Raw genomic sequence first — 12107 nt, forward strand, 5'->3', positions numbered from 1 at the left:
GTAGGATGTGAGCCTTCAAAGAATGGCTGGCATGTCTCAGGTTCTCTTTCTTCAGAGTCAAGAACAGAAGGCGTTCTGTTTTACCCAGAAGTGCCATGGCAGACAGGGGTCTTATTTTCCCAGCCTCTCTGTCGGCCTTTCAAAGACTTTCAGGGTGGGTTTGTCGTGCTCGCTTTCCCTGTGGGGCTGGGCCCTGAAGGGTCCTGTCAGGGGTGGAGGAGGAGGTAGCTGGGAAAGGCCGATGAGGACAGAAGTTCTCAGATGCCCTCCCAGAAGTGGGGCTTCTCAGCCTGCTTTTCTTCAAGAGTATTTCAGCCTTCTCCTAAACCAACAGATGATCTCTCCTTATCCGATGGTCAAGGAGTGGTACAATGGAATTCTGTTAGGAAGCCAAATCACCTTCTACATCTGAGGCTACTGCTGGAAAAATATTAAGTTGATTATCTTTCCTTAGCATGCCAAGCTTTAAAAGTCTACAGGGATTACAGCTTTAAAAACAAGATTCATTCCCAAATTGCTGAAACCTTGAATTTTTGAAGTGACTTTCTAAAATGGATTGAGTTATTACATGCACTGTCATTTACAAATTAAAAGAATTTTTTTCCAACATATATTCTGAAAATGCCATACGTTCTAAAGAAATAGTCTCCTACTATTAAATTTTTTAAGAAAATGGATGAGAAAACCCTCCCAATAGCTAAGGAAAAACTCCTATTAATCAACAAAAATTCATCAAATACCTATTATACACAACACACAGTGCTAGGCAATGGGGAAACAATGACAAAAATGAACAATCCCTAACTTCAGCAAGCTTCCATTGTGTAGTGAGGAGACAATACGTACATATGTGAATATATGTCAGACGCACACAAATTCAGTGCAAGCTAATTGGCAGGGAACATGGTACTAGCAGCCAGGGCTCAGAAAAGATTTCATGAAGAAGATGGCTCCTCAGCTGAGGTCTGCAAGAAACCAGGGATGTGCAGAGATGGGGAGGAAGGGGTACATTCTAGCCTGGGGGATAGTCTGCCCCAAGGCAGAGGGATAGAGCAGCAAGGGCAGGTGTCAGAGGCAGAGGATGGTGCACTAGGTGGGGGAGTCAGAAGCCCGGGCTCCGATCGTGCCTCACAAGCCTTCTGGCTGCATGGCCAGGGGGCTGGCCACATGGCCTCCTGTAGTCTCAGTCTGCTCTTGTAGAGCAGGTTGGATGCCGACTATTAGGGCCCTTCCCAGCTCTAACTCTATAATTCTCTCCTAAGGATGGAAAAACACATTGGAGCCAGGTGGCGAAAGGCTTTGAAAGCCAATCAGAGGAGTTTGTGTGGAGTGAGTGACAGAGGAGTTTGGGGTATTGCTTGGATTACTGGAAGCGAGGTGGTACCCCCTTGAGAGAAATGAAAAAATTTAGAGAAGAAACAGAGTTTTGTTTTGGACGGGCTGAGTTCTCCAGGACATCCAGGTCGAGATATCCCAAGGCAGGCTTGCGACCCTGGATTGGAGCTCAGGAGGGAGCCCATGGCTGAGTATAAAGCTCCAGGAGGCATTTGCACAGAGACGAGAATCAAATTTAGTGGGGTTGGAGGGGTCACATGTCAATCTCTCCTTCAAAAGTCAGGTCTTTTTAAGAGAAGTGGGGGAAAATGCCATTCTGAAGCACCACATGAAGAGGTGGGCACAAAAGCCCTCTGGGTACGCTTGTAGCACAGCTCCTCAGCATGAACAATAATAACAGGACTGACCGCCGACTTGTATCACTTATGTCTTCTTATTTAATTTGAAGAATGGGGTTCAGCTCAGCCATCCACAAACAAGGAGACATCTGGCTGTTACTTACCTTCTGCTGCCCCCTTTCTCTAGTGGAAGAGGGGGACTGCCTCCGGCCTTTCCTCTTAAACAACAGGCTCCTGTGATCAGTAATGGAAGGATTGCGTGCTCTGAGGCTCAGGGAAGAAGCTCCTACGAACACTTTTCTCAGGATCCTTTACCTGCCGTCCCAATGGAGCCCTGGATCCCCCTAAGCCAGAGCAGCTTCAGCTTTGGGGAGACAAGGCCCCTTGGAGTGTGAGAAAGGCATCCCAGTAAATCTCACTGCTAAGTTTGACAACTTAAAAGACCGCCCACGGGGGAATGATAATGACCCACCATTTTGGAATTTCTGTTAATAACCCAAATGCATGACATACCTGCCCAGAGCTCTGAGGTTATGTGAGGGGCCAAGGGTGAAGCCATTATACAGACGGCAGCCAAAGCATCCTCAAATTCTGGACTGTGTAGAACGACTTTTTCAGAAGCTTGCTAAGGAAGAGAAGGAAAAAATGAAAATAATACCCCAAGGCATGAAAGCTTAAGGCTCTCCTATAGTCACACAGGGATAATGAGTTAAAAAATTTGCAGCTTCCCAGCCCCTTTCTTTCTGAATGTCCTTCCTTCGTTTCCTACTCTGTGACATATCCCGGTCCACAGGTGTATGTCCACCTTAGGGACGCCTCTCAGGTGTCCTGTGGCCCCTCTGGGCCTGCCACCAAGAGCAAATGAAGAAACAGACAGACCAGATATCCTTGATATCATTTGTTCATTTCAGAAATGATCAGGTTTAAACTTGACACATAAAACTGGGAACAAAGGGAGGAGAGAAATGAGAACATAGCAAATTGGCCAGGATGCAAGAGGGGACCCGGTGGGGAGGGGCAGCCAGGAAGATGTGATAAGGTCCGGGCAGGGGTGGTACTCCAGCGGCACACCCAGCTCCACCTTTCTCATGACCCACTTAGGATGCCTCCCTCAGCTCCCTTGGGATTATAATAATTAGGATACTTTGGCTAAACTTAAAAGCTACACAATATATTATTTTGTGTATAAAAGGTGACAAGAAAACTACCCTGACTAGTCTATTCCATTTTGTGAGGTGCAGCAGGGACTCTGATGGAGGCTGTGAAGGAACACGGCCCTTCACAGGCAGAGCCGGTCTCACTGATAAAAAGGCTGATTTCAGAGACAGGGTCTCTCTGATCCTGCTAACATCTAAAAATACGTAGCGTTAGTGAGGACAGCTAAGACTGTTCACGTGCACCACAAGTCACAGGAGCATTTCCCCTTACTTCCCAGATCAATTTCCTTAGCTGTAAAATGAAAAAGTTGGATTAGATCATAAGTAAGGATTTTTTCAACCTAAAAAAAATTTAATTCCACGACTAAAGTATTTATGTGAATATATGTGTAAAGGCATATAATTATATAATACATAATAAAAATGTGATGATATATAAATATGTGAATATGCATATATATATGCATATTTTAAGAGCTAGAAATGTGTTGTTTTTATAAATTTGCTTCTTAGTAACTCAACAATACAGTTAATTCTAATTCTGTTTAGGTATTTTTTCATCATTTTTCTTTTGTTTTCAAGCTATAAGCATTCAGAGTTTGTGTAACACATGGTTGGCTGGATGGAGATTACTCATTGAATCTACTATGAGTGCATTAGAACAATTAGAAAACTTACCGAGAGTGCATTACTGAGTCCCATCAGGTGTGAAATCACAGAATTCAATAAGAAATCTTCTGTGAAATGGGTAGTTACCTAGAAGTAAAAAAATTAAGGTATCTCTTTTTGTTAAAATGATTTTTTATTTCATAACAGAATTCTGGAGTTCAAGACTTGAAGGATCTGAGACTAGATCACTGTAAGTATTCCTTCCAATGATATGGCTATCAAACACTTTACAGAATTCTTAATTATCCAAAAATGTCAAACTAGATGAATCTCATCTCTGATGATATTAATCACTGCTATGATTATCTCACCAGCAGCTTTCTGATTCTGTCTTCCCCTCCCATTTCAAACATGTCTGATCTGATCCCTTGCATATCTCTGTGCTTAGAAACCACTGCTTTTCTTCAAGGTCCAGATTGGATGTCCTCTTCTCACAAAAACAAAAGTGGCTCCTCCCCCAAGCTTCCATGCTGTTTTCAGCTCTCCTCCACCTGATTTTATTTTAGATAGTAATTGTTTATATACATGTTGACTCTTTAAGTAGAGTACCAGTTCTCTGATGGCAAGAACTTCTTTTCTCCTTTTTCTTTGCATTCCCCAGTATCTAGCATGGTACTGAGTATATAACAGTTCCTTAACAAATCTTCACTGAGTGAATTTGGAATCCACATGATTTGGAATAGTTAATATAGAAATTACTGAAGAGAATGCCTGATAGTACGAGGAAGCATCTTTTATGAAGGCTCAAAACTCTGACTTTTATTTTTCTTATCAAGTCTTATCAAGTGCAGTCCTTCCCTAGCTCTTTCTGACCTGTTCTGGTAACTGCAGAGTATATGAGTATATACACTTATGTAATTAGTGCACGCATGGATATTTCAATAGTACTTTAAGGATCAATGTCATCAATACAAGTCCTCCCTCCACTGAAACAGGTCTCGAACCTTCTCTGTCAAACAAGAAGTTATGAAAAAAAAATCATACACCCGTCCCCCCCAGGTCAGCCTGGTAATGAGACTACTGGGCAGTGGAAAATCCACAGACATAACCAGGCCAGGTCTCCGTCCTTCCAGTTTGGGAGTGCCTGCAGAAGTCAGTGTGGCCTTCAAGGACTCAAGCTTATAGCTTTGCCCCAGTGAAGCTTTGGGGTAAGTTCTTTGGGTCTGAATAGAGACTCACAGTGGTGTTTTGTAATTCATATAGGATGTTAAGTATTCTCATATTGCTTTAATCATGTTTTGATTAGTGCCATCCTTTATTAGCCCATTTTCTGTAACATTTAATAGAGTTTAACAAAGAATTTAGCATATGTCAGGTACTAAAATTACAAAGACAATGAGTCAGTTCCTGCCCTCAAGGATCTTACATTCTATTTCTAACACATATGAAGATAAGCAGATGACATGTAAATTGAGGAAAGAAAGGGCACTAATGTGTGAAGAGATCATGAAAGGCCACATTGATATCTGATGCTCCTTGAAGAAAAAGAAGGACTTTGGGTAAGAAGGCAGTTCAGTCTTGGCATGGACTGGGTTAATGCATGAAGGTGGAGGAGGGAAGGCTGAGTTGGGAGAAGAGCTAGTAAGTCATCCAATTGGCTAGAGGGTAGACTGTATGAAGGAAAGATAATGTCAACTAAAACTGGAGGAGCCTACAAAAATAACATAATAGACTAACTAGTAAATCATATTTTGGATGGCTCAAAGAAGTTGTTGAAAAAATAAAATTAACAACAAAGATGTTGTAGTCTGCTGGATGTCTCTTGATGATAGAAACCCTTAGTTAAATACCCCCAAGGGATAATGTTGTAAAAAATTACCCTGGCATGGATTCTGTCAATACAAAGTTATTATTAAATAAAATAAAATTAAGATTTAAAAAAATAAAAAAAAATACCCCCAATCCACATGGTATAAATAACTGATGAAAAGGTTAAGATTATTCTTTACCTGGAGGAACCAGAGGAATCAAAACAAGAAGAATAAAATTGAGGATATATTCCTGTCCATTTTTACCTTTAGCAGGAAAATAAAAATGTGACACCTTTGAAAAAAATTGAAAAAAATTCAAGATTGTAAAACTCACTAAAATATCACAATCCACTGAATTAAGTAATTAAAAAATCTTGGAGCACAAAAAATAAATATTTAATGATAAAATAGTTGCTCAAGCATCACTCAGTTTATTTAATTCAAGTCAATAAGTCATTCTAACCTTCCACAGAATATATTTAAAAAAAAAAGAAACTGGAAGAAGATTCATTAAAAAAAAAAGAGCCACTCCTGAAAACAGAGCTATTTTAGGTTAGGAAGGAGAAATGTTTCCATGTTAATACAATTTTGTATTTGGGCCCAAATATATGAAAAAAATTTGGTTAAGCTTAAAAGCTTGGATCAGCATATCTACAAACCAACTTTCATCTTTTTCCACTTAAATTTGATGACAAAGGAATTGTGGGTGTGGGCTAACTGCCCAGCAAGGAAACATCTATAGAATTTTTGAGTTCTTTCTTCCAAGGATTTTGCTCTCAAAAGCAGCTGAACGTCCTAATACTGTTAAAAAAAAAAATCAACAAAGACAAAAACTAATCTGGCTGAGATGGTCTGATGCCTCTTTTTCCAAATCTATCCCTGTATTTCTTCTTTCTGTAGGAAGTGGTATCATGATGGCCAAAATGTAATAGCTGGACTTGGAAGTAACTTATCTGTTAAGGGCCAGAACTCTGAACTTGAAATAAAGGATTCTTACAAGGTGCTAAGTGGAATTGATGAGACAATGGTTATCTAGTTTAGCATGGTGATTAATAGTTCTCTAAGTTCAATATGACTGATTTAATCCTACAACAAATAAAAATCGTTTATACTCAGTGTAGAGCATATAAGCTGGGAGCCTCCGCCAGATTCATTCCGAGAGATTAAGAAGCCAGAGAAGGCAGGTAGGAGCTCAAGCTCTTGGAACCAAGGAGAGAGATAGGCCTCTAAGAACACTAGCCGGGCCCCAGGAGAGGAGAGAAGACTTTGAAGGAGACAATAAAGGATTTGGACTTTAACCCCTGGATGTTCTTGTGGTGATTACTGAACTGAAACGAAGGCTGTTCCCAGAGACCCAAGAAAATCTGAACCGGAAAACATTACATCTATCTGCAGAAATTAGTGTGTCACAGAACCCACAAGAGGCACAGCCCAAAGGAAAGACCCTTAGGTCTGGGGACAGGAGTTCTGGGCTCCCTGCTCTTCTTGGGATCTCCACGCCTATGTGAACACGAGGGGGCTGGACGGAGGGACCACTGAGGTCCCCTCTAGCTTGAGCAGCCACAGATGGAGAGAGGGGAGGGCTCCCAGAAGCCTTCTAGGCCAAACCCCTCCTTTTATGGCTGAGGAAAGTGAGTTTTCTCAGGACAGGATTCTCATGATTTCACATTATTTCAGCAGTTCAAGGATTTCTGCTTTCACTGGGTTAGTTCTCTCGCTCCCTCTTGTCTGTTTGAACAGCTATCCTGTGAGCTTCTTGTCTCCATTACCCCTCACTAGGCTGGTTCTTGGATCCAACACAGTCTCTTGGTGGGTGACTCCTTGAGCCCCTGATGAGCTGGGCTCATGGGACATGGCAGCTCTCAGAGACATGGGATGGTCTCTCCTAAGGCCTGTAATTGCACGGGCGTAGGGAACACCCAGAGGAGGGGGGGCTCTCTACCAATGGGCATCAGCAAACTTCAGGCCCAGGAGCTGCCGGGGCATGGGAGAGTAAAGTGACTGCAGCCGTCAGGGAGGGGCCTTGTGAAGCTCTCACCACTGCACCACAAGGCCTCCTGACTTCGGGGTGCTAACAGAACCAGAAGGGAAGGGCCAGAGTCTGCAGATTGGGCTGACTGCGTGTTTGCCTTGGTCCCCATTAAGCTGCCTTGGTCTAGCCCCACAGTTACGGAGAGACAAATGTCCCATGGCCTTCTTTCCCCTACAGGACCTTCTCTCCTGCTGATCTGTGGGGTGTGGGGAAGGGGAGGAGGATTTGCTGCTGCACAAGAGCTTGTGACAAGGCTCCCCAATAAGGAGCTGTGGGCAGCAGCAGAAAGCCCATTGTGAATCCGGGTCCCGGAAGGGAGGCCGGGGTCTGGCTCCGCCCCCACGCCGGGGCCCTGGGGCCCACCTACCTGGGAGACGATGGAGTTCTTGTACTCCCCGAGTTTCCGGGCTTCCTCCCGCTCCTTGGGGCTCAGCGAGTCGGGGCTGGGCACCTGGCCAGAAGCCCTGGCCTCGAGGAACTTGGTGGTCACGGCCCACAGGCGCTGCTGCCACCTCAGCACCCCAGGGAGAGCGTCAGCTGCGGGCAGGAACGGGAAAGAACGGAGATGTGGTTTTAAAACCCGAGCAGCCAGAGCGAGGTGGCTCCCTTTGCTTTTAAGGATGAAGAAGTGAGCCCTGGAAAGGGTCTTCCATCTTGCCACTCCCATTTCTTGGGCAGAGACTGCTACACAATTTATTCAGGGACAAAATAATCCTGGGGTAACTATTCCCCTCAAGTCATTTCTAATCTAAAGGACCCGAGGGATGATGGATTTCTTTGGAGGATCATCTAGAAGATCCTCTTCCCTGTCTAGTTCTTTAGGCTGAAGCTGACCCAGGTTTGGGGCAGACCTCTCAGGCCTCTTCTGGAAGGTAATGGTCTCCTTGGCCTGGAGTGGACCTAGGGCAAAAGCTGAATGAAACCGGCCTCTTGGGGCTGGCTATGGGCCTCGCCTCCCTGGGGGTTAATGGAGGCTAGACTTTCCTTATTGTCATTACTCTGACCATAGCTCGCTTCAGTCTCCTTCGGGGCCTAAGCAGACTTCCCCGCACAAGTACAAGAGGGAGCAGCAGGATGACATACTTTTCACATCCCACAGGAGATCTTTTTCTGGAGGGGCCGCAAAAAGCACGTACAACCTCACGGTGTCGATCCCATACTGCTTCACCACTTCCTCAGGATCTACTCCATTGTACTTGGATTTACTCATTTTTTCCCATGTCACTTCTAACTTTTCTTTGGTTTTTGCATGAACAGGTTCCTTACCTAGAGAGAAGAATTGTAATAATGCATTCAGTCACAATGATTAAAAAAAAAAAAGCGATCACTGGATATGTGACAGGCCAGAAGTGTCCACTTCAACAACCTGACTATTTGTAGAGTACATATCTTCAAGCCTCTCAGTGTGTTAAACTATGGAAAAGGGGGTCTTTTTCATATAAACCTACCCCACCTTGTGCTCTTCTTTCAGGAGTCACAAAGTTGCAGGGGGTTAAGGGTTGAAATGTAGAACACAATCCATGTGGCTCATTTCATGAGTGAAGAACCCAAGACCAGTGCATATGTGATAGAGCTGGGGGCACCGACAAGCCCCCAAAGTACAGAGGGCGCTAGAGACAAGAGGGATTTTAGAGACCAACTAGTCAGATCCCTTCCCTTTACAGAAAGGAAAATGGTACCCAGAGAGAAGAAGTGGTTTGTTCCAAATAAAACAACTACAGTAAATTCAATATAAAAGTATGCTATAGTCTCTCTTCAATAGCAAAATAATACTTTCCTTTGTGTTCATTTTAAAAACTTATTTCATGATCATTAGAATGATTAGGGGAAAGAACAAGAAAGAATATGTTAGTATTTGCTTTCGAAGTCTGTTCCAGTTTTAGGGCAAGAACTGAAACATACCCAAATCCTGCCATCTGAAGTGCTGTCAATAAAAATGCTTTGAGGCAGAGAGAACGGTAAGGGAGAATGTGAAAGGAAAACAGCTGGATGGGAGAAAGGAAATAGTAACCTAGTCAGGGTCCTGGGATCCAAAGGGGAGTTTATACTCCAGCTTATTTGGGGACCAGCTAATTACCTTAAAGAAGAGCTAGATTAAGATTGTCTGAGGCTTTAAGGAACGTAAGGCTATGTTAGGGGCCCTCGACCTCCTGGAGGTGGCAGTGATGGTGCTTCTCTGGTGCCATGGCCTGTACAAAGTGGGGCAAACTTTGGGCTGTCCAGCATTGTTCGACGGAGACCTCTCTGGGTAGTGCTTCTCATGCTGACCAGACGCAGCTCTGCTAAAATCGGGCTAAATGAGTCCTGGCGCTGTCTGGTGACAAATGCACTATTCCCTCTGAGGACAGGGATGGCTTCATTCCTCGACTTGTATCCACCATCCCTACCACAGCGCCTGGCACATCACGGGGCTTCCTAAGTGACCATCGCTTTTGGTTACAGAGCTTCAGAACTGGAAATGCCTGCAGGGATTGGATCCGAGCCCTACGTGGTACAGGGGAAGATGTGGTTTTAGGGGGATGGAGTGACAATGAGTCACACAATGAGACGATCTCGGGTTGGGGAATGGCTGGGCCCACACATTTTGGTCCTGGACTTGCCAGGCATCCGTGACTTGCACCCCTGCTTCTCTGAGGGGGTCTCCGGCCGCACCTGTACCAAGGGTTCCACGCTGCTCCTTACCAGTGAGATCGATTTCCTCTCTCTTCAGGTACTGGCCAGAGGGTAGACGGAACGTCTGCCCTTTGATTAGGCCTTGAACCAGCAACTTGTGGAAAGGCTCTCTGAGGAAAGATAAAAGGAAAAGGAATGTGGGATGTTGGAAACAAACATTTAAACAACAACAAAACAGATGTGAACTTTCTGAAGCAAAGACAAGGACCACTGACAATACCTGCAGGCGTATGGTTACCCCTGAAAAGCCTGTAATCATTCCTTGCACTTGTGATCAAAGGCTCCCACATGGCACAGAGAACAGAGCAAATGAGTCAGCATGCATCGAGTGCTTCTCCTAGGAGCCGCTTGAAGCAGTGGGGATCCAGATTTGGAGCCCCGGCTCAAGCCTTACCTCTGCTTCTTACAATATGAGTGACCTCAGGCAAGTTAGTTCCCCATCTGGATCTCAGTTTCCCCATTTGTAAAAGAAGGTGTTTAACTGGATGGCCTCTCGGATACTTTCCAAATATATTCCTGTGTATACAGTCTGAGACTAGGCACTTTGAGGACCAAAAAAGGGCCTACAGCCATGGCCTTGGTCTTAAGCACCTTACAACCTTGCTACCTGCTATATTATGACCAGTTTTATTAAAACCATTTGTAAAAAAATATACACTTTTCCTGTTATATCTAATGATAACAGTGATCCCATAACTATTTTAGTTCCAATTTGAAATTAAGTATATTCTTTTGGATGGCAACTCCAATCAATTTAGCTTTAAAATATTTCTGAATGTACTGCTTTATGTTATTTTGCAAAGAAGAAACATTCACTGAGAATATGCATATATTTCATGTCTTTTAAAAAAAAGACAGCAGAGTTGCCAGGTTTGGATGAGACAGAACTATATTACATCTTCAAGATGACCAGCTGCTTTGGAAGAGCAATGCCCACAGTTCTGACATTGACTGGAGGAGAATACCTTTCAACATGCAAACACAGCTTATTTCCTTGTCTCAGGCCACTAACTGGAATGGTTTTTACTGAAAGATGCTAAAGCAATTAACCTCAAAGAGGCCCAACCTGCAGGAAACCAACTCCAAGGATGGAATCAAAGGAAATTTCATCGCCAATTTAATAGGCGTCTCGTTTTGCTTTACAATGCCGCTTAGTTTGGACAGGTTGTGATTAGGAACAAGTAGTGGGCCTGAATGACCTGCCAAATGTCACTGTTCATTTAATCCTAGTGATGAGAAAAGAGGCAATTAAAGATGAAACTTTTTACTGGAATATTGGGGAGGGGAAAAGAAAGGTTGTCAGAGGAGGAAGGGGAGAATTGGACAAAAAGAACCAATCTCTTAGCATTTTCTACTCCGGCTCCTTTTCAACATCCCTCACAACTGATCTTCCAGGCTTTACCAGAAGACTTCATTATTTCCCTGACCTTTTTTCTCCTCTTTTTTTTTTTTTTTTTTTTTTTTTTGAGGTGGGGTGGGTGGGTGAGAATATGGAGTTGGGAGAAAGCTGTGAGTGGAATACTGATGCAAAGACATCACTCACATGAATAATTCCTTCTGCTAATTGCCAGGCCCTCCTGGTTCAGCCTCCCTCCCTCCAGCCTAGCTATGGAGTTTAAAAAAAAAAAAAAAAAAAAAAAGGACGGTATTCATTTCATTTGCAGCTGAATATCTGCTCCATTAGTGACTCCAGTCTTCCCCCAAGCAAAAATTTCTGAAAGGGACTCATGTGAAATAAAGAGGCTTTCCCTGATGCTTCCTTTCTCTGTATTCTAAGGGTTCTTGATGCCAAAGGTTAATGTGGACCACCCTAAATCAGATTAGGAGAGAGTCTGAAAACCGTCTTCAGAGGGACTATGCAGTATTTCAGCAATGTAGTTTTTGGATTACAGAAGCTGAGCTGCTCTTATTTGGGTTTCTGAATCAGCAAAGTCCTGAAATGATTTGAGCTGGGTTTGGATAAAAGCCATATAGAAATGTCAAGAATCAATTTATTCAACAATTCATACAGCACATTCAACAAGCATCTATTAGCACCTTCTCCCTGCAGGCACTACAGAAAGACAGACAAAGCTCCACAGCTCTTGCTCTGAAAGAGCTTACATTTCTGGGCAGGGAAAGAACAGGTATATGGAAAATTAAACGTAAAATG

General features: G+C 43.6%; 1 protein-coding gene across 1 annotated transcript in view; it reads right to left on the reverse strand.

Moving 5' to 3' along the window:
• The window catches only part of LARS2 (leucyl-tRNA synthetase 2, mitochondrial), a 141539-nt gene that overhangs the window by 15040 nt on the left and 114392 nt on the right, over positions 1 to 12107 (reverse strand). Inside the window, exons 15-19 of the mRNA XM_051961079.1 lie at positions 9965 to 10065; positions 8366 to 8548; positions 7650 to 7819; positions 3509 to 3586; positions 2187 to 2298 (exon numbers count right to left, since the gene is read on the reverse strand). Coding sequence (XP_051817039.1) covers positions 2187 to 2298; positions 3509 to 3586; positions 7650 to 7819; positions 8366 to 8548; positions 9965 to 10065 — 644 coding nt within the window. The remainder of the gene's footprint in view (positions 1 to 2186; positions 2299 to 3508; positions 3587 to 7649; positions 7820 to 8365; positions 8549 to 9964; positions 10066 to 12107) is intronic.

Source organism: Antechinus flavipes, chromosome 5, assembly GCF_016432865.1.
Source record: "Antechinus flavipes isolate AdamAnt ecotype Samford, QLD, Australia chromosome 5, AdamAnt_v2, whole genome shotgun sequence".
Classification (NCBI taxonomy): Eukaryota; Metazoa; Chordata; class Mammalia; order Dasyuromorphia; family Dasyuridae; genus Antechinus; species Antechinus flavipes.